General features: G+C 45.3%; 1 protein-coding gene across 1 annotated transcript; it reads right to left on the bottom strand.

Annotated features, from left to right (window-relative positions):
- Window positions 1-1,364: 1,364 nt before the first annotated feature.
- LOC126455424 (uncharacterized) lies at window positions 1,365-21,797 on the bottom strand. Its single transcript, XM_050091174.1, has 2 exons — window positions 20,978-21,797; window positions 1,365-1,561 (listed from the first exon to the last, which is right to left on the bottom strand). Exons 1-2 carry the CDS (start codon window positions 21,795-21,797, stop codon window positions 1,365-1,367), a joined length of 1,017 nt encoding a protein of 338 aa, XP_049947131.1.
- Window positions 21,798-22,896: the final 1,099 nt, after the last annotated feature.

Here is a 22,896-nt window from a genome sequence, read left to right as displayed (position 1 = left end):
TTTGTGTTGGCCATCATGACGGTGTGGGCGTGGAGGGGCTCCACCTCTTAAAAAAAAAAAGTACCGAAGGTCTTACTGTACGCACACCACACGTGATGAAAGCGGGCACGGCAAAATTGACGATTGTCCCCGCAGCGGCAGGCCTCGTACTGCACACACTCCAGACAATGTGCAGAGATTTAACGAATTGGTGACTGCTGACAGACGCATAACAGTGAACGAATTGTCACTCTACTTTGGGATAGGGGAAGCAAGTGTTGGCAGAATACTGAAAGTGTTGGCGTTAAAAAATGTTTGTGTCAGGTGGGTTCCCAGGATGTTTACATGGCACACAAAGAAACAAGAAAAACGATATGCTGCGAACTTTTGGAACAGTACAAGAAAGATGGAGATGAATTTCTTGGAAGAATTGTGACAGGTGATGAAACATGGCTCCATCATTCTTGACCAGAGACGAAGAGGCAATCAATGTAGTGGCATCATACAAATTCACCCAAGAAAAAAATATTCAAAACCACACCTTCTGCTGGAAAAGTGCTACGGTGTTTTTCGATTCTGAAGGACCCTTGTTTGTGGAGATCATGCCAAGTGAAACCACCATAAATACGGATGCATATGTGACGACACTGAAGAAACTTCAAGCTCGACTGAGTCGTGTTCGACCACATCGGCAAAAGCAGGATGTTTTGCTGTTGCACGACAACGCACGGCCACATGTCAGTCAAAATGCCATGGAAGCGATCACAAAACTCGGATGGACAACACTGAAACACCCGCCTTACATTCCTGACATGGCTCCATGTGACTATCATTTCTTTGGGAAACTGAAAGACACTCTTCGTGGAACAAGGTTTGAAGATCATGACTGCCTTGTGCACGCTGCCAAACAGTGGTTCCAACAGGTGGGTCCAGAATTTTACCGTGCGGGCATACAGGCGCTGGTTGCAAGATGGCGCAAGGGAGTTGAGAGGGATGGAAATTATGTGGAGAAATGAATATATTGTTGCTAAAGGATGTATCTACACACTGTAGAACTTTCAAACAAGTAGAATGAAAGATGCATTTAATTTTTTTTTTTTTTTTTTTTTTTTTTTTTTTTTTTTTTTTTTTTGAGTGACCGTCATATAACCACCCGGTACAAGTGATATGTCAAAGATTTTATCGTATTTATGTGGAATTGTAAAATAATCTTAACTAATGTTTTTATTTTTGCAATTTTAATTGTCTTTTGTCAGTCTATATGTTGCTGTGTTTGTAGTGAGTTGTTGGCAGAATGGTTCAATGAACGCTGGCCAAATAAACAGAGAAAGGGATTCGACACGGTAACGTCTGTAAATGGTCAGTTGAGTTTCACTGGCTGCCGCCTAGCGGTGGCAGCCCTGCACGGCCTCCGAGGCGAGGAACTGCACCAGGATGATGGTGTAGGTGACGACGGTGCCGGCCAGCGCGGTCAGCAGGCGGCCGTCCAGGGAGAAGAGCGGGCCGCCGCTGAAGGCCGCCGGCTGCCGCCGCGACAGCCGCGCCAGGTTGCGCAGCTCGCGCACGCGCTCCTCGCTGCCGTCTGCAGGTCAACAATAAACAGCGGTAACCACAGGGTGGCGATTGTCGAACTATATAAGAAGAAAAACGTAAATTACGCTGAAGCGCGAAAAAACCTGGCATAGACACGCGTATTCAAATACAGAGATATGTAAACAGCCAGAAGACGGCGATTTGGCCGGCAACGGCTATTTAAGGCAAGTGTCTGGCACAGTTGTTTGATCGTTTACTGCTGCTACAATGGCAGGCCATCAAGATTTAAGTGAGTTTGATCGTGATGTTGTAGTCGGCACACGAACGATGGGATACAGCATCTCCGAGGCAGCGTGTACCGGGAATATCACGAATCCGGTAAAACATCAAGTCTGCGACATCACTGCGGGTGGAAAACGTGCTGTAGGAATGGTACCAACGTGACAGAAATGCAATTCTTCCGCAAATTGATGGAGATTTCAGTGCTGGGACATCAACAAGTGTCAGCTTGCGAACCACTCAACGAAACATCTTCGATATGGGCTTTCAGAGCCTAACACCCACTACTGCACCCTTGGTGACTGCAGGACACGAAGCTTTACGCAGCCGGCCGAAGTGGCCGTGCGGTTAAAGGCGCTGCAGTCTGGAACCGCAAGACCGCTACGGTCGCAGGTTCGAATCCTGCCTCGGGCATGGATGTTTGTGATGTTCTTAGGTTAGTTAGGTTTAAGTAGTTCTAAGTTCTAGGGGACTAATGACCTCAGCAGTTGAGTCCCATAGTGCTCAGAGCCATTTGAACCATTTTTGAAGCTTTACGCTTCGCCTGGGTCCGGCAACACCGACATTGGAATGTTGATGTCTGGAAACATGTTGTCTGGTCGAACGAATCTCGTTTTAAATTGTATCGAGCGGATAGACGTGTACGGATATGGAGACAACAGGGGACTGTTCAAGCTGGTGGAGACTTCGTAATGGTGAGGGGCGCGTGCAGTTGTAGTGGTAAGGGAACCCTGACGTCTGTGACAGGTGACACATGCTAACCATCCTGTCTGGTCACCTGCATCCATTCATGTCCATTGTGCATTCCGGCGGACTTGGGCAATTTCAGCAGGACAAAGCGACACGCCACAAGTTCACAATTCCTACAGAGAGGCTCCAGGGCACTCTTTTGAGATTAAACAGTTCCGCTGGCCTTGCAACGTGCTGTTCAGAAGAGATCTCCACCTCCTCGTACTCTTACGGATTTATGGACAGCCTTGCAGGATTCATTGTGTCAGTTCCCTCCAGAACTACTTCAGACGTTAGTCGAGTCCATGCCACCTCGTGTTGCGGCACTTCTGCGTGCTCGCGGGGGCCCTACACGATATTAGGCAGGAGTACCAGTTTCTTCGGCTCTTCAGTGAAATTCTCATCATGCCTCGCCGCCTACCGTGCAGTTTGAATATCCTAACGCGACCCGTTCTGAAGCTATGACGATTTCATATCATCTAGTTCAATCATAGAAATGAAAAATTTTTTTGAAAAATTTTTTTCCTATGATACCTAACATTTATAGACTTTTACTAGCGGAATCCAAATCTAGCCTTAGTTTTTTTGTATGACCCATAATTTTCAAGCAGTATGCTTTTTATTATATAGTACAAAAATCCTATGCTATACAGTAAACGGGGAAATCAATGAAACCCCTTGTTACAACATAAGCATGATTTGTATTTACAGTAAGCTACTTAAAACAATGATATGTGTTAATGGAGATTTCACTTGTCAGCTGGAAATGGTTTGTATTTTCTTTCTCTTTATTTCTTTGCAGCTTCTTGTGTAGCTTTTTCTATGATGAGTCGCTTGCTTAACTTCTCGCTGAAGTGACCAACGGTAGTCCCCCATCATGTTGGTGTTCCAGCGGCCTTGGTAGCGTTTTTCCATCACTTTAATTTCTTGGTGAAAACACTCTCCTTGCTCCTCACTAACATCTCCCATATTGTCTGGGAAGTAATCAAGATAACTGTTCAAAAAGTGAACTTTCAGGCTGATTAAACATCCTAAATCTCTAACATTGTAGCTATAATAGAAACATATTACGGGTCTTTTTCGGGTCCTAAGAACTTCGTAACGACTTGATTGAATGACACCCATGCTTCTTTCTCATTTAAGGTCATTGTGGATTCAATGTTAACATCAAACATCAATTTTCTAATGTCAGATACGACAAAGACGCCTTCTTTTAGTTTAGCTTCTGAAAGATGAGGAAACGTTTGGCAGAGATACTTATAACATGGTCCGTCTGTAGGCAAAGCCTTTACAAACTGTTTCATTAGGCCTAACCTTATATGTAGAGGTGGCAGGAGTACGTTTTTGGATATACAAGGTTTTTGCGTTGAATGTTCTTCTCACCAATTTTTAATGACTCCCTCACAGGCCTGTTCTTTCTGCACCAGTGTTGATCCATAGCCCTACTGTTCTATTCACACAAGAAAATTGGAAATTTAGTAACGCCACCTTGCTGATCAATGATCATGCATGTTACCTTTAGATCACCACATATCATCCAACCATGAGCAGAATAGCCTATTTTATTTAGCACTATTTCTGCGTTTTCATAGCTTTATTTCATATGTACAGAATGTCCAACAGGTATAGATGCATACTTATTACCATTGTGTAATAAAACACCCGTTAAACTAGTTTTGGATGAATCAATAAAGAGCCTCCAGTCTTCCGTTTTGTATTCAATACCAAACTCATTCATCAGACTGGGAATGTCTGAGCAGTACACTAAATCATCTTCTTCTTGAAAAATCTTGGAAAACTGCTGCTCTCTCTCTCTCTCTCCATACATTTATATGCTGGTTCCAACTGCCAATAAGTTCTTTTTTTTAATCTAGAGCCAACCAATTCAGCTTTTTCTTTCGTTAAACCCAGATACCTAACCAAATCGTTAAGTTCGGTCTGAGTAAACAATCTTGGCTCTAGACTTTCTGTATTACAATGGAATTCATCGTCATCTGGTTCATCTAAATCAGATTGTACATCAGAAAATACTTGTGTTGGAAAAGAATTTAAATCATTTGGAGGTTCATGAACCGGCAAATCTACACCATGCCCTACTGGTTGAATGGCAGACGGAAGTTATTGCCTTCTTGTTTTTCGAACTATGACAAGCAATATCAACACTGCAAAAGTAGCAATAATTGGAATGATTTCTTGGCTCCCTCTGTATCATAGGAACAGGAAATCTAAAAGCTTTTTTCTCCTTTTTCGACAATTTTCTCAGATCTTCATCACATACATAACATACCTTATGCAGCGCCCAAGATTTATCTTGATCACCAAGTTTAGATCCAAGGTATGATAGATAAACCTTTTTCACAAAGTCTCTAACGTTTCTTTGATGTTTTTTAATCACAAAATCACCACAAATATAACAAAACCTGTCAGAAGAATTTTTACAAGTACAATTAGACATTGTGCTGAGCACATGTACAGGAAACGGAAAAGTGAGCTTAAGTTGACAGTAAACAAAACACCATCTGTTAACACAAAAATAGAATCGACCTTTTTTGCCAACAAATGTTTCTCAGCAGTGCTACCAACGTCATCTATATTCATTACACCTCCTTTTAAAATTATTTTAAGTATATAAAAGCTGTTAAATTCTTTAAAAAATCGCTTAATTTAATGGAGAACGGACCCGCAAAATTACATACTAATGTCTTTAACATCGGTTCGGTGCAAAATATTTGAATATATTCCCAGTTCGAATTTAATAAATTTTCCTGAGAGGGAAAAGCTTCTCTCCACAAATCAGCACCGTTTTAGAAAGGAAGGTCCTATGAAGCTCTGACTGCCCTTTTCTCTCAATGAGGCCCTGCAAAACATGGATGAAGGGCAACAGGTGGACTCTATAGTCCTGGATTTCCGTAAAGCGTTTGACACGGAGCCACACTGCAGATTGTTAACGAAGGTACAAGCATATGGAAAAGGCTCCCAGGTATGTGAGTGGCTCGGAGACATCTTAAGTATCCAATGTGTTGTCCTCGATAAAGAGTGTTCATCTGAGACAAGGGTATCGTCAGGAATGCCCCAGTGCAGCGTGACAGGACTCCTGTTATTTCCTAAACACATAAAGGACACAGTGCACAGGGCAGGCAGCAGTCTCCGGCTGTTTGCAGATTCTGCTGTGGTCTATGGGAAAGCGTCGCCGCTGAGCCACTGTCGGAGATGACTTAGAGAAAATTTCTAGTTGGTGTGATGAATGGCAGCTGTTGAAGTTATTAATGCGTATAAGCAGGAAAAACAATCCAAAATTGTCGAATGCAGTATTAGTAGTGTGGTCCTTGACACAGTTACGTAGATGAAACAAGTAGGCGTAACGTTACAAAGCAACATGAAGTGGAACGAGCGTGTAATGATTATAGTAGGGAAGGTGAACGGTCGACTTCCGGTTTATTGGGAGAATTACAGGAAAGTTTGATTAATCTGTAGAGGACACTAGTACAACCCATTGTTGAGTACTGTTCGGGTGTTTGAAATTCGCAGCAGGTTGGATTAAGGAGGACATCGAAGCAGTTCAGAGGCGGGCTGCTAGATTTGTTGCCAGTGGGTGCGAACAAAACGCAAGTATTACGGAAACTCTTGGGGAACTCAAATGGGAATCTTTGGAGGGAAGGCGACATTATTTTCGAGGAACATTGCTGGGAAAATTTAGAAGACCAGGATTTGAAGCTGACTGCTGAATGATTCAACTCCCGTCAACGTACGTTTCGCGTAAGGACCATGAACTTAAGATTAGAGAGATTAGGGTTCGTAAGGTGGCATACAGACAGTCGTTTTTCCCTCGCTCTATTTTAGAGTGGAACAGAGAAGGATATGAGTAGCAGTGGTACAGGGTACCCTCCACCACGCACCATACGGTATATTACCGAACATGTGTGTAGATGCAGATGTAGATGTCGCCATATCTGATCACGAAATCCGTTCAGAGATCTATGCATCGCTCTAGCTCCAACACAATATAAATTTTCTTCTCAATTCTCCCCTTGCTTCTTCTTCCTTTTCCATCAGCTGGCTTCAGGATGCACTTCCCACTTTCCCACAAAATCTTCTGCCACTAGGTTTCTTGTGCCTTTCTCAAATCAACAAATACCCCTTTTTTCATCGATCCCTACTCCCTAACAAACCCCTGTCACGTCTCAAGTCGTGTACCAGCACTATAAATATCGAACAGCAATGGAAACTTTATTTGTGTAAAGTTCCGCTTTTAGGCTCTAGACTGGCAATCGACCGACCGCCGTGTCGTCCTCTGCCAATAATGTCCCTGGATACGCACGTGGTCTTCACTTCGCTCTCCCGGTCTTTGTCGGGTTTCTTGACCTTGGAACAGCTTGTTCTCAGGCAGCTCCTCAATTGGCATCAGGAGGCCGAGTGCACAGTGTGCCAGTCCTCCCACGAGGAAAATTCCCTGGCAGTACTGGGGATCGATCCCAGGTCCCCCGCATGGCAGCCAGCCATGCTCAACACTCAGCCACAGAAGCGGACTTCCGCTACGTAACCATGAAAAAATCTACTTTTGTCTCTCAACAGAAAAGCAAAAGAGGTCTCAAAAGTTTGAGTAGTAAGTCATACGTATTTTAGCATTTTTATCTTTAAACTTCCTTTTGGACTGGCACTCGAACATGTAAACTTGCCTTTTGCAGGCATCTCAGAGTCTGCCGCACATATCACGTGTGCCAGAAAATTTCAAAGCAATGCACACTCCATTGCTAAGTGGAAAACCCATTCCGGCACTTATTTATATTTTAAATCTTGCTGGCTGGAAAGCAAGTGTTACCGCTGACAGCCCCCTCCTCCTGACGTGTGTGCTGCGAAGACGGTGAAATAACGATTCACGAACAAAATGATGACGCAAGCGTTTTTGTTATAAAATAGCTTCTCCTAAAAATTGTTGTCTGCTGAACGTAGAGTTAGATGTCTCAGAGCGCCCGATCTGCAGAAAATGCGATATGTGCTTCGTCCTCTTAACCAAGTTTCTTGACAACTTTTGCTTTGCGTTAGTGGCGTGCGTGTGCGCTTTTCCGTATTGCAGGAGCCCCAAAACATGTCCTCAGGGTCCTTTATCTTCAGCGACAAGCATCAGTCTTGGTAGCTGTAGGAGTATCACTCCCTTTAGATAACCAGTAGGTACTGTACGGCGTGTTACTTGCTTCTCGGGCGCAGACATTCCTTTTATTCTTGATTCAGATCTCTCTCTCTCTCTCTTCTTTGCCACAGAAGTAATGTATGTAGTTGGCTAGCCGACAGCTACGATCTCAAACAATTTTTCACTCATTATAAATAGGTAAGTATAATCAATTTTCACCTGCACGAATAGTGAATGGTCGCAGTTCTTTAATTGCCGAGATACAGCTAGCAACGTTTTTGTGATGGAACTCTGGTACCTTCTGCCCCTATATGTGCTGATCTATAAGAGCGAAATTATGCAATGTAATAGAATGACTGGGGATTTCTGTCCTGTTGTTACATCCGTTAGAGAGGCGAGCTTCGGGGAACTTCATTCGACTCTGCGTAAAGCGTGACTTAAACGTCACATACCGCTTGTTTCGGTGGCACCAGTTCCCGTACAGACTGAATAAAATAATCACTACACACTCGGCTGCCATATGACTCATAAATGATCTCTGGTAATCGAATTCAAATTATAAAATGCTCCTGTTGTGCTAATCAGAAAAAAATACACGAAGGACCCAGAAGGGGAGGTAGAAACCGAATAAAACTTCACAGTTAGAGAGGGTACGTAGTGTTAATTCTCTGGTTACGAAATTCTGTGAAATTTACAATGAACATGGCAGTATGTGCACAGTACAACTTTGCAACTACTATGGTCTGGATACATGAATTGATTCGTTGGGGAGGGGTGTCAGAAAATCGGCGTATCCTCTCCTGAGGCAACCTGGGACACGGCTATTGTCTGTCGTAACTGGTCCTTGTCATCTTGGGGACGGAGTTGACTACTGCACGCATGTTCTATCGAGCGCAGATCTTGCCATCTTGTTGGCCACGAGAGTATCTCTACATCACGCAGATATTTCATGGAGAGACGTGCCATTCGTGAACGAGCATTGTTGACTTGAAAACTAGCATCACGATACTGTCACGTAAGAGCTAATACATGGCTACCAGCTGTAACCTGAAGTCACACCCGATGGCGGCCCGCACCTTGATGCAAGGAGTAACAGCACTGTGCCTTCTGTAAAAGATTTCACGAATTAGATCCCTCCTCTGATCACCGCCATGCTCACCGACGATGGACATATGGGGTCGTGCAGAAGCGCGATTCGTCGCTGAACACAATGCGACGTCAGGCAACAGCAGTCCGACCTTTACGGTCGTGGCACCACTCGAAACGCACCAGTTTTCGTTGTGGTACAAACGACAGCCAACGCAATTGACAGTAATTCCCTATTCCGACTGCTGCTAGTCTCCGACCACTGATGCTCAATGACACACAATGTTGCACAAAAGCTGTTACTTGTTCTGGGATGGGTGGCACAAATGCGAAGGGGTTACAATGTGCTATATAACAACATGTAAAGCAGTCTTGGTGTGATCGGCTGGTTGACTGAAACCTTACCAACGAGTATTGACTGCTCTCCCGTACCTATGAGATCCAATATCGGGCCGCAATTACATAGGAATACACCACAAATCTGGATACTGCAGAATTTGACTAGGCGGGCAAATACAGACTCAGAAAGAGCCCCATTTCGAACTGACGGGTGTTCATAACACTGTTTCACACAGGTACACAGCATTTTCATATCCTTCGCAGGGATAAGTCAACGTCTGACGCTCTTCTCGTTCCTTATAATCGCTACTGCCCCTTTTAAGGGTACAAGATAAAGGTACTATCATTCTACCTGTCACAGATAATTGCTACTCCAGTTATTTTTACATCTGCCGATGATGTGAACGTGTATGAAGGTACCGCCCATTCACGTCTTGTAAGGCAATGTATAATTCATCTATTCTTACCTCTCGACATTACTGGACTGAAATACCGAATTAACACTGAACCTTCAGATGTCTGGTGCACGGACTGTACGAGGGTTGCCCACAAAATAATTCACCGCATTTTTTTTCTGCCGAAAACAATGCTAAAAATGCGAAACTTAACGTATGTATTATTTGAAGTCGCCTGAGTGAGCGCGACAAGTTTCTGTCACTTCCGGCAGATAGCGTAGCTGCAGGACAGTTTCAAAATTGCGTCAGTAGGTAATGTAAGTTACAGGCAACATGCCGTCATTGAAGTTCTCACTCTAGAGAAAGAAACTGTGGGGAATATTCGCAAACGCTTGTGCAAAGTCTATGGAGCATCTGCTGTCAACAGAAGTACAGTTGGTCGCCAGTCATCGAGGGTGAGGTCATCACAAGGCGGTTCGGCGGAGCTCCACGATTTGCAGCGGTCAGGGAGACCACCCACGGCTGTCACACCTGACATGTTGCTACGATGTGACGTTGTCATTCGCCATTAAAGGACGCCATTCGTGGAAGACATTTTGAGGACGATGAGGAGGTGATTCCCACAGTGAAGCACAGGCTCCGACACCAGGGTAAGGACTGGTACCGACGGGGCGTACACGCCCTTGTTTCGCGCTGAAGGAAGGCCATAGAACGGGATGGAGATTACGTGGAAAAATAGGGTGTGTAGATAAAACACCGTTCTTTCGTGTGTGTAATTCCCATTATGTTCAATTTAGAACTGTTGAAGAAAAAACTGCGGCGGATTACTTCCAGGGCAACCCTCGTGTGCCAGCAATACCATCAGGAAAATTTACTGAGAATCCCTGTCACAACCGATTGTGTAATTTGATAAAACAAATTTTGTGCTACGATGTAAAAGACAAATATCAAATTTCAGTTAGGGAACATTGGTCCAAAAAGGACAGAATCAAAAGTTATGAACATAAATGAGAACATTTCAAAAACAAGCGTTCGCTGAACATTCACCAAAGCACACACAAAGGGGCAGCAGTGATCCAGAGTAGGATCAAGAATGAAACACCTCAGCGACCTGGGTCGACTTGTTTCATTACTGCACTACCGCCCCACTCGCCGGCCTTCTGTTTTCTTCCAAAGTGTAGCACTTATAACAGGCTACACTGCTTAGCTCACTGCCGTATATACAGGGCTATTACAAATGATTGAAGCGATTTCATAAATTCACTGTAGCTCCATTCATTGACATATGGTCACGACACACTACAGATACGTAGAAAAACTGATAAAGTTTTGTTCGGCTGAAGCCGCCAGAGCGCTCGAGAGCGCAGTGAGACAAAATGGCGACAGGAGCCGAGAAAGCGTATGTCGTGCTTGAAATGCACTCACATCAGTCAGTCATAACAGTGCAACGACACTTCAGGACGAAGTTCAACAAAGATCCACCAACTGCTAACTCCATTCAGCGATGGTATGCGCAGTTTAAAGATTCTGGATGCCTCTGTAAGGGGAGTTCAACGGGTCGGCCTGCAGTGAGCGAAGAAACGGTTGAACGCGTGCGGGCAAGTTTCACGCGTAGCCTGCGGATGTCGACGAACAAAGCAAGCAGGGAGCTAAACGTACCACAGCCGACGGTTTGGAAAATCTTACGGAAAAGGCTAAAGCAGAAGCTTTACCGTTTACAATTGCTACAAGCCCTGACACCCGATGACAAAGTCAAACGCTTTGAATTTTCGGCGCGGTTGCAACAGCTCATGGAAGAGGATGCGTTCAGTGCGAAACTTGTTTTCAGTCATGAAGCAACATTTTTTCTTAATGGTGAAGTGAACAGACACAATGTGCGAATCTGTGCGGTATAGAATCCTCACGCATTCGTGCAGCTAATTCGCAATTCACCAAAAGTTAACGTGTTTTGTGCAATCTCACGGTTTAAAGTTTACGGCCCCTTTTTCTTCTGCAAAAAAAACGTTACAGGACACGTGTATCTGGACATGCTGGAAAATTGGCTCATGCCACAACTGGAGACCGACAGCGCCGACTTCATCTTTCAACAGGATGGTGCTCCACCGCACTTCCACCATGATGTTCGGCATTTCTTAAACAGGAGACTGGAAAACCGATGGATCGGTCGTGGTGGAGATCATGATCAGCAATTCATGTCATGGCCTCCACGCTCTCCCGACTTAAGCCCATGCGATTTCTTTCTGTGGGGTTATGTGAAAGATTCAGTGTTTAAACCTCCTCTACCAAGAAACGTGCCAGAACTGCGAGCTCGCGTTAACGATGCTTTCGAACTCATTGATGGGGACATGCTGCGCCGAGTGTGGGAGGAACTTGATTATCGGCTTGATGTCTGCCGAATCACTAAAGGGGCACATATCGAACATTTGTGAATGCCTAAAAAACCTTTTTGAGTTTTTGTATGTGTGTGCAAAGCATTGTGAAAATATCTCAAATAATAAAGTTATTGTAGAGCTGTGAAATCGCTTCAATCATTTGTAATAACCCTGTATACACATGTAGCCATATGTGGTACGCCTGGAGGAGCTCAAGGACTCTGACCTGAGAGAGCCAATCGGGCGCTTATCACGAATTTCAGTTAGCGAGGGCACTGACTGCCGGAAGTGACATGACTGTGAATTTAGGTTTGGCTTAGAACGGACGCAGATACGCCGTTTCATTATGCTCCGACACTTATTTGCATGAGATTGCCATACGCTCTTGAGATAAACCACGTCTCCACGAATGGTTCACTTAACGTTTCTTCCAGGATCTGCTACTTTTTATTTATTTCCGAGTTAATTTCTCACGTTACCTGCTTATTTAGACTGTATAGCAACAAGGAATTCCTTTGTGGTAGGCTCGGAAACATTGGTCCGTGTGAATAAAGATATACATCCGTGCTTCTTACGGCCGCGAGCCTTTGTGAAAATCAATCCCTCTCTCTCATAACTATTAATGGGCGGGTTATGAGACTGTGTAGTAAAGTTACGAATTTGACGGCTTCTGTATAACGTTTGAGACGGTTTTCAGTGGTTAATTTTTCACTGCCTATCATGTAATCAAAGTATTTATGTCACATCGACTTCGCAAAAGTACAGGGGGTGGACAAAAATACGGAAACTTCAAAAACACGAGGCACTGCCATGTCTAATGCAGCACAGAAAAACTATTGGCATTCAAAACAGCTTTCAGTCCTGTCTGAATGGACACACATAGGCCCTGTATGATTTCAATGAAATCTTATACCATTCTTCCAGGAAATTAGCGGCAAGTATAAGTAACAATGATGAAGGTGAATAGCGATCACCCTAGCTTCTCCCCAAAGTAAACCAGAAAGGCTCAACAACACTGAGATATGGTAACTATGGTTACCAGGGGAAACGCGGAAATTTATCCTCGTGCTCACGAAATAAGGCGATGCGAGCTGTGTGAACAGGGGCCCTCATGTCTTGTAATAGAGCATCACAATTGGGGAGCAAACATTGTACATGGTATGGACGTGAGCAGCCTTATTGGTCACATACTCCCTGGCAGTAACGCGACTTCGCCGAGTAATCATGAAACCCATGGAATACCACGATCATCACCGAAGAACCCAATGTTTCGCTATTGTGGCGTAAATTCGGTCGTAAGTTGGAAACACTGTGAAACAAGACTCATCCGACCAAATGACTTTCTTCCACTGCTCCATCGTTCAGGTTTTACGGCTTCGGCGCCAAGTTTGTCTATTACGGGTATTGGCATCACTGGTGAGTACATTTGGAATACCAGCTCGCCACGTAATTCCTAGGTTATGGCGCTCCGTTCATGTTGTTTGGTGCTGACAGGATTCGTGAGTGCGACATTCACTTCTGCAGTAACTTTTGCAACTGCTGTTCTCGTAGTTTTCACCACAGTCTTCTTCAATAACTGTCCGTCACGATCACTCAACACACACCTCGGTGCGCATTGTGACTTAGCGAGTGGTGTTTTCCCGCTTTCCTTGCATGCATTATAAATCTTCGATACGTTCCTCTTGAAACACAAAACACTACGGCTATCATTCTTCCAGGATCACCCGCCACACGAGCTACAACAATTTCCCTACCTTCGATTTCACTTAGCTAGGACAAAATTCACTCACAACTATACAACACTGCTGTAAGCGTGATTGACACTTACAGTGTATTGAGAACATTACACAGGGGTCGTTCGTGGTCAGATACAAAAGCGCAGCCTGCAGGTTTGGCTACCATCTGCACCATCTGCATTTACGTCAAGCATGAGGTGTTTCCATACTTTCGTCAGTACCCTGTATTAGTATTTATCTATACGCCATATTAAACTTTTCTTTTGTGTACGCTTTTGCTACAAGTAATGCACACACTTTTTACCGCCTTGCTCTATTTCGAATAATATTTTCAGCTCCACAGTAAGTTGCAGTTGGTCGCTGAATGCAGTTCCGCCAGCAGCCAAGCTACACTGAAGCGCCTAAGAAACTGCCACAGGCCTGCGTATTCAAGTACAGATATGTAAACATGCAGAATACGTTGCTGCGGTCGGCAACGCCTATATAAGACAACAAATGTCTGGCGCAGTTGTTAGATCGGTTACTGTTGCTACAATGGCAGGTTATCAAGATTTACGTGAGTTTGGACGTGGTGTTACAGTAGGTGCACGAGCGATGGTACACAGCATTTCGGAGGTAGCGATGAAGTGGGGATTTTCCCGCAAGACCATTTCACGAGTGGATAGCGAATATCAGGAATCCGGTACAACATCAAATCTCCGACATCGATGTGGCCAGAAAAATATCGTGCAAGAGAGGGACCAACGACGACTGAAGAGAATTGTTCAACGTCACAGAAGTGCAACCCTTCCGCAAATTAATGTACATTTCAATGCTGTACCAACAAAAAGTGTCAGCGCGCGAACCATTCAACGAAACATAATCGATATGGGCTTTCGGAGCCGAGTGGCCACTCGTGAACCCTCGATGACTGTATGGCACAAAGCTTTACGCCTGGCCTGGGCACATAAACACCAAATTGGACTGTTGATCACTGGAAACATGTTGCCTGGTCGGACGAGTCTCGTTTCAAATTGTATCGAGCGGACGGACATGCACGGGTATGGAGACAACCTCATGAGTCCATGGACCCTGTATGTCATCAAGAGACTGTTCAAGCTGGTGGGGGCTCTTTAATAGTGTGGGGCGTGTGCAGTTGAATTGATAAGGGACCCCTGATACGTCTAGATACGACTCTGACAGGTAACACGTACGTAAGCATCCTGTCTGATCACCTGCATCCATTCAGGTCCAGGTCAATTGCGCATTCCGATGGACTTGGGCAATTACAGCAGGACAATGCGGTACCCCACACGCTCAGGATTGCTACATGGTGGCTCCAGGAACACTCGTCTGAGTTTAATCCCTTATTTTGGCTACTAAACTCCCCAGACATGAGCATTATTGAGCATATCTTTGATGCCTTGCAACGTGCTGTTTAGAAGAGATCTCCAGCCCCTCGTACTCTTACGGATTGGTGGACAGTGTCATAGTGTCATTTCCCTCCAGCACTACTTCAAACAATAGCCGAGTCCATGCCACGTCGTCTTGCGGCACTTCTGTGTGCTCGCGGGGCCCTACTCGATGTTAGCAAGGAGTACCAGTTCCTTTGGCTCTCTAGTGCAAAAGGACGCGGGAGCATTGTCAGTAACAGCAGGACAGGACGGTCAGGAACATTCTGTGACGTCGAAACTGGACCAGTCATCGGATATGACCTGAGCAACAAATGTATGAGGGACATTTCAATCCTTCGACAGTTCCCTAAGTCGACTGGCCGTGATGGAATTGTCTACTGGAAATGCGAAGGGACAATCACAGCTAAACAAAGACCAGGAAGACCTCATATACTGACGGACTGGGATTTTCGAGCATTGCGCACAGTCGTTGCAAAAAAGTGAATGAATTCATCTCAAGGAGGACTCGTGAGTTCCAGTGTGACAACAACAGTTCAGTTAGCACAATGACTGTGCGTGTGGAGTTAAAAAGGATGGGATAGAATGGCCGACCAGCTGTAGTCGGTGCTAACTGACCCCTGATGTAATGTAAAGAGTGACACCACTGGACAGCGGATCACTGGAAGCGAGGGGTTTGGAATGATGAATCAAGCTATCGTTGTGGTAATCTGTTTGAAAGGTTTGCTTTTGACGAACGACTGGAGAAGGTTACTTTCTGTCATGTACAGTGACAACTCGGCTGTACAGAGGAGGTGGTGTGCTTCATAAAACGCTGAATACGAAAGGATGTCAACACATTTTCCGGCATTGTGCACAGTCCGCAGTAGAGGAACAGTTCGGGGATATGACTGCCTCAGCAGGAAAATGCACTCTGTCATAAAGCAGCATCTTCGAGGCATTGCTCTGGGGACAATAACATTCCTGACATGGACTGGCCTGACCAGTAACTCGACATCAACCGAATGGAACGAATTTGGGATGAATCAGAACGTCGACTTCTGGTTTCGGATATTGAGGAAGAATGGGCTCCCATTACTCCACAGGTATGCAGAAACCTCATTGAAAGGGTCCTCAGTAGAGTTCAAGCTGTCATGAACATGAAGGGTGGACACAAGCCGTGCTGACGTCCCCTAGTAGTTGTGCGGATACCTTTGGACACATACTGTACGTGTATATGCGGGGTATAAGAAATCGGTTGCGTCAAACAAATTGTAGAGTGTCTCGGGAAAGAAATGGGGATAGGAATCTGTCTTCAGGAATGTCATCTATCCTCGCTACGGGATGTGGAAGCTAAAGGGGTTTAATCTTTATAGACCACTCCTTCGACAGAAAATGTGACTTTTTACACTGGCAGATCGGAGCGTCTCACAATGGGCCTACGATCGCTGATAGCGACTGACTGTCAAAATCTCCACTGCAGAAGATTAGGATAGCCGTCGCTTAGGCAGGTGTACGTCGCTGTAGTTTCTACACTCTTCACAACGTGGTTGGATGACATTTCTGTACATACCACTGTCGTTTTCTTATTCTCTGTTTATCTAAAATGTGTATAATTTTCGGCAAATATTCCAGAATAATTCCTGAAAAAGTAATGGTATTGCGAACTACTAGCTGGAAGTATTGAATGAAGATTTGACATCGTGGTCATTGGTAAACGAAAAACAGTAATGAGAGAAGCCTCTAGGCACTTACCTAAATAAGGCAGTATTAATTCCGAAATACTTACACCATAGCAACAGTATATTAATGTTCGTAGGTAATTTGAACATAAAAATGTCCGCTTTTATAACGCGCTGGACTTAAGGGTTCCCTGGATACTGGAGGGGGTTGCTCTATTTGACAGCCCGGAAATCTACTCCAAACATAATTAGTATTTCTATGACCAGATACAGTGTGGGACAACTTATACCAAATGAGTATTTCTAGGAAAAGTTACAGAGCGTATGAAAACCTAGGTCATAAGATAAAAAAAAAAGTTATGCAACAGATTGTCATGTTACTTGAGGTCCTACGTATTGGCTGTACAGGCTGCAGATTAGGAAAGATATGTTACTCTTTGTATTTATTTGATGCAATCACATGGGTATATAACGCGGTAACGTGTTTTGAGTTTCCTGTAGTCATCTCCAGACCGCCAATAGTTAGAAAAAGGACACAAAAGTTATTATAGAATGTATGAAATACACTGGAGTCCAAAATTAAAGCAAGAAAAGGCTATTTCTCCGTCCTGTGTCTATTTCACGATATAATCATACCAACTGTCAACCAGATGTCCGGACGATCGTGTTCTGCACGGAAGATGCCATTCTGGTCAACGGACAACCATGCCAACGATGACGACATGGCATATATGAAACGATGTAGTGTTTGGTGGGTTGCGCCACAGTCACTATGTGCACATCACAGATGGTGCAGTATCGCACTGAGAAGATTCCTACCAGACTCTCTGCGGTGGAGAGCCATAGAAAGAAAGGAATCAGGACACTTGCAAACTGATTTGGCCCCTCTGGTTTAATGTGAATTGTGTTGTTTCTCGCATGTGGCGACAGTTTATAGAAACCGATACTGCGTCCAGAAGACCAGGGAAGGGCCGACCACGTGTGACTTCAGAAGAGAGGACCGATATTTGACTGTAAGGGTACTACAATAACGCCTTAGTACTGCACAGCAACCGGAATATGAGCTCGCAATATCCACTGGACGTGTTGTATCGAGACAGACGGTCTGCAGGAGGCTTTGGCAGAGTGGCGACTACTGTTGGAGACATGCTGCATGTCTACCTCTGAGGCGTCTTCACAGAAGGGAACGTCTGGAGTAGAGTCATCAACAAGCCACCTAGACGGTCGAAGAGTAGGCCTATGTTGTCTTCACGTATGAGTCCCGATTTGATCTGGAGAGTGAATTCGCATCTGGAGTTGACGTGGTACACGATTTCAGGAACCAAAATATTGTGGAAAGAGACCGATATCTAGGTGGATCCCTAATAATGCTGGCGGGGATTATGTTGACAACTCGAATACCTCTTCATGAAACTGTACGGCTGAATCGGAAAAGTTTAACTGCTGTCAGATATCGTGACAAGATCTTGGGACCTCATTTGCGGTTGTGCGAGGTGCTATGGGCCCGGACTTCGTATTGGTGGACGGTAATGCTCCACCTCATAGAGCACGGGTGGTCGATGTTTTCCTGGAAACGGAAGGTATTGCACGCATGGCGTGGCCTGGTCGCTCTCCTGATCTGAATACCATCGAGCATGGCAGTGATGCACTATGCCGGCGGCAACCGCCAACCCCTCTCCAAGACAGCGAGCAGTTCTGCAGGGAGAATGGGCGTTATTGCCTCAACATGAGATTGATGACATCATCCACAGCATGCCCCGTAGCTGGCAGGCCTGTATTGCTGCCAGAGGTGGTCACACATCATACTGAGCAACATTAACCAGTTGTCGGAATGTGTGTGCAAATACGTTAAGTAAGAAAAAACGAAGAATATCTTCGTTTACCGTTATGCATGTTGCAGTCGTTTACGTTCTATATTCTTTACATCGTTTCTACTTTGCGATCAACTGTTTACGCTGTTTTGTGGCAACATTAACACAAACTTTCAAAATTTCCGTTGGTTACTTTAATTTTGGACACTAGCGTATGACAATAACTACGTAGGGATGGAAAAGAATAGAACCATACCTAATGGAACATACTGCGAACCGCATCTGTTGCATTGTCAACAATACTGGAGGTGACAGGAGGTAGAGGTCGAGATTTTGTAGGCGGAATGAATTTGTCTTTATCACATGTATCTATTCACAAAAGCAATAGCTACTTCCGCAACTAGTTTCGTTGGAGCATCAAGGCACAAGTTTTTAAAATTTGTAAAATTCATTCCCGGGTTCGGTTCCCGGCGGGGTCAGGGATTTTCTCTGCCTCGTGATGGCTGGGTGTTGTGTGCCGTCCTTAGGTTAGTTAGGTTTAAGTAGTTCTAAGTTCTAGGGGACTTATGACCACAGCAGTTGAGTCCCATAGCGCTCAGAGCCATTTGAACCATTTGTAAAATTCAAAGAAAAGTTAAAAAAACTGTTTTAAATATGTGAGTTTGTAAAGATGGGGCATTAGGCATAGTGGAACGGTGGAAGTGGTTCATAGGTAGCTGACGATGTCGGTGCATTAAACGAGGATATTGTAGGAGTAATAATTAAGTATACAAAGCTGTTTCACAGAGGAGGACTGCACTGTAGTTCCCTCTCTAGATTGTCGCACAGGTGACAAAATGGTAAATATAGAAATAGAAGACATAGGGATAGAGAAACAATTAAAATCGCTCAAAAGAGGAAAGTCTGCTGAACCTGATGGGATACCATTTCGATTTTACACAGAGTACGCGAAGGAACTTGCCCCCCTTCTTGCAGCGGTGTACCGTAGGTCTCTATAAGAGCATAGCGTTCCAAAGGATTGGAAAAGGGCACAGGTCATCTCCATTTTCAAGAAGGGACGTCGAACAGATGTGCAGAACTATAGACCTGTAGCTCTAATGTCGATCTGTTGTAGAATTTTGGAACACGTATTATGTTCGAGTATAATGACTTTTCTGGAGACTAGAAATCTACTCTGTAGGAATCAGCATGAGTTTCGAAAAAGACGATCGCGTGAAACCCAGCTCGCGCTATTCGTCGACGAGACTAAGAGGGCCATAGACACGGGTTCCCAGGTAGATGGCGTGTTTCTTGACTTCTTCAAGGCGATCTATACAGTTCCCCACAGACGTTTAATGAACAAAGTAATAGCATATGGACTATCAGACCAATTGTGTGATTGGATTGAAGAGTTTCTAGATAACAGAACGCAGCATGCCATTCTCAATGGAGAGAAGTCTTCCGAAGTAAGAGTGATTTCAGGTGTGCCACAGGGAAGTGTCGTAGGACCGTTGCTATTCACAATATACATAAATGACCTTGTGGATAACATCGGAAGTTCACTGAGGCTTTTTGAAGATGATACTGTGGTATATCGAGAGGTTGTAACAATAGAAACTTGTACTGGAATGCAGGAGGATCTGCATCGAATTGACGCATGGTGCAAGGAATGCCAGTTGAATCTCAATGTAGACATGTGTAATGTGCTGCGAATACATAGAAAGGAAGATCCTTTATCATTTAGCTACAATATAGCAGGTCAGCAACTGGAAGCAGTTAATTCCTAAGTTATCTGTGAGTAGGCATTAGGAGTGATTTAAAATGGAATCATCATATAAAGTTGATCGTCGGTAAAGCAGATGCCAGACTGAGATTCATTGGAAGAATCCTAAGGAAATGCAATCCGAAAACAAAGGAAGTAGGTTACAGTACACTTGTTCGCCCACTGCTTGAATACTGCTCACCGGTGTGGGATCCTTACCAGATAGGGTTGATAGAAGAGATAGAGAAGATCCAACGGAAAGCAACGCGCTTCGTTACACGATCATTTAGTAATCGCGAAATCGTTACGGAGATGATAGATAAACTCCGCGGAAGACTTTGCAGGAGAGACGCTCAGTAGCTCGGTACGGGCTTTTGTTGAAGTTTCGAGAACATACCTTCACCGAGGAGTCAAGCAGTATATTGCTCCCTCCTACGTATATCTCGCGAAGAGACCATGAGGATAAAATCAGAGAGATTAGAGCCCACACAGAGGCACACCGACAATCCTTCTTTCCACGAACAATACGAGACTGGAATAGAAGGGAGAGCCGATAGATGTACTCAAAGTACCCTCCGACACACATCGTCAGGTGGCTTGCGGAGTATGGATGTAGATGTAGAAGTGTAGTAAAGAGGAAAAATACGTAGTTGCATATAAATTCGTTGGTAGAAATGAAGACTAGCTGCACGCTACGGTCGGTTACCAGTCATAACTGTCAGCGCACCATTTCGTCACACCAGGAAACACGCTGGCAAATAGTAAGTTAAGAATATTCCAGGAAGACAATCACTCACTCGCTCTGTGGAACAGAAGGATGTCCTCGGCCAGCTGCGTGGTTCTCTTCGCCTGGGACACTGCTGATTCGCAGGCTGTGGCCAAGCAGACGATCCTTGCCACGGCGAACACGATGAACGACTGGTCGACCAGTGTCTCGACTTCTAGCACGGCTGCCGAGGAGACGGTAATGAGCAGGTAGAACGCAAGTCCAGTTATCAACAGGAAGTCCTGGACAACAATGGCGACGATGGAGACAGCGTACATGTCATTCACCGAAGAAGCCGCGTGCGTGAGCACCTTGTATATAATTTCGAAATATAGGCATTGTCGATGAAGCGTATGGTGGCCGATTACGGACGTGTGTCGTTGTGTCACCGTCCGTTTAGTGGCACAGAACGGCCACGTTTCATTCGGTTCTTCCCAGATATCGGAACTGGCACCAAAAGTGCTTATCAGCGCTTCGTTCAGTAAGCAAAATCTGTGACGTAGCAGCGTCACCAGTGTCGCAAACTGCGCAGCAGTCACCGTCGCCACGACGCTGGCGAGACTGAAGAGCACATAATCGCCCTTATACAGAGTCTTGTAGACGGCTAGCGAGCCGTGGTACAGCGCCGTTAGGGACGCGGCCAGCGCGGAGTAGAAGAGAGTGCTGCGGTGGAGGCGGGGCCGGTCTGCGCCGAGCAGCTGGTCAACCACCTCGAGGGCGGCGAGGGCGCGCGCGAAGGCGTCGCGACGCCCGACCAGGGCGGCCAGCAGGCAGGCGACGCCCCCGCAGGAGCAGGCGACCGCGCCGACCAGCGCTGGGGCGAAGAAGGACTGGCACGCCGCCCCCCGCATGATGCGCCAAAACCCGCAGATCGCCGCCCCCGCCTGCCAAGCCAGCAGCGCGAGGAACGCCGAACAGTAGCCGCGGGAGGCGGCCCGCAGCCAGCGCCGCCCCCGGGGGTGGGCCGGCGCCGCCCCGACCGCCAGCGACAGCACCCGCAGCGGCCACAGCGCCGCCTCCAGCGCGCCGTCCGCACGGACCACGCCCTGCCACCTCCCGGCAAACGCCCAGTCCATGACGGCTATCAGCACTGCCGCACTACTGCTTGTCACGCCGCCTCCATGCCCGCGGGCAGTCCTAGATAAGATCGTCATATTTTGCTATCCTTATCTTCCACGAAATCGCTTCAGGCGTCTCGTGACTTTGCTGTAGTTAACAGGCTCATAACCGTAATTATTAAAGACCGCTCCTGTTGCTGATAAGTAATTCATGGTCGATTTTGGCCTCCACACACGGCCCGTTTTGATCTGAAATTGTCATTGGTAATATTTAATATCATGCATACAGTCCGCGGCTCGTGATCTTGCGGTAGCGTTCTCGCTTCCCGCGCACGAGGTCCCGGGTTCGATTCCGGCTGGTTCATGGATTTTCTCTGCCTCGAGATGACTGGGTCTTGTGTGTCTTTCATCATCATTTCATCCTAATTCACTAGCCGAACCGCCCCGCGAGGGGTCTCCCGGCCACCAATGCCATACGCTCATTATTATGAATACATACAAATTTTACATGACAATAAATGAACAAAAATGTACATCTTACACTCTGCTTTTGTGAAGTAACGTAAAATATTCTAAAGGTCTGGTGGATTTAAGAGTTATACGCTCAACGTTACCTTGAGAAAAATAGGCGTATCATAATTATAAAAACTGTATAATTCGGCCCATTAAAAGTACTGGTATGTTACCAATAGTCAGGTAAAAGTAATTATTAGATTTAATAAAAATCTAAAGTAGTTACAGTGGACCTTGCGACCAGATAGAGACTAAAGTTGAGTCCTCCAAACCTAATAGAAAACGAATCTCTCAGTACTCGAGGTATTTTAACTCGCCTCTCTGTTCGTCTACACAACCTCACAGCTCCTCAAAAATTTTAATACTTGCACCGAAATAT

This window comes from Schistocerca serialis, chromosome 2 (assembly GCF_023864345.2).
Source record: "Schistocerca serialis cubense isolate TAMUIC-IGC-003099 chromosome 2, iqSchSeri2.2, whole genome shotgun sequence".
Taxonomy (NCBI): domain Eukaryota; kingdom Metazoa; phylum Arthropoda; class Insecta; order Orthoptera; family Acrididae; genus Schistocerca; species Schistocerca serialis.
This window is presented reverse-complemented; position numbering and strand designations above follow the sequence as displayed.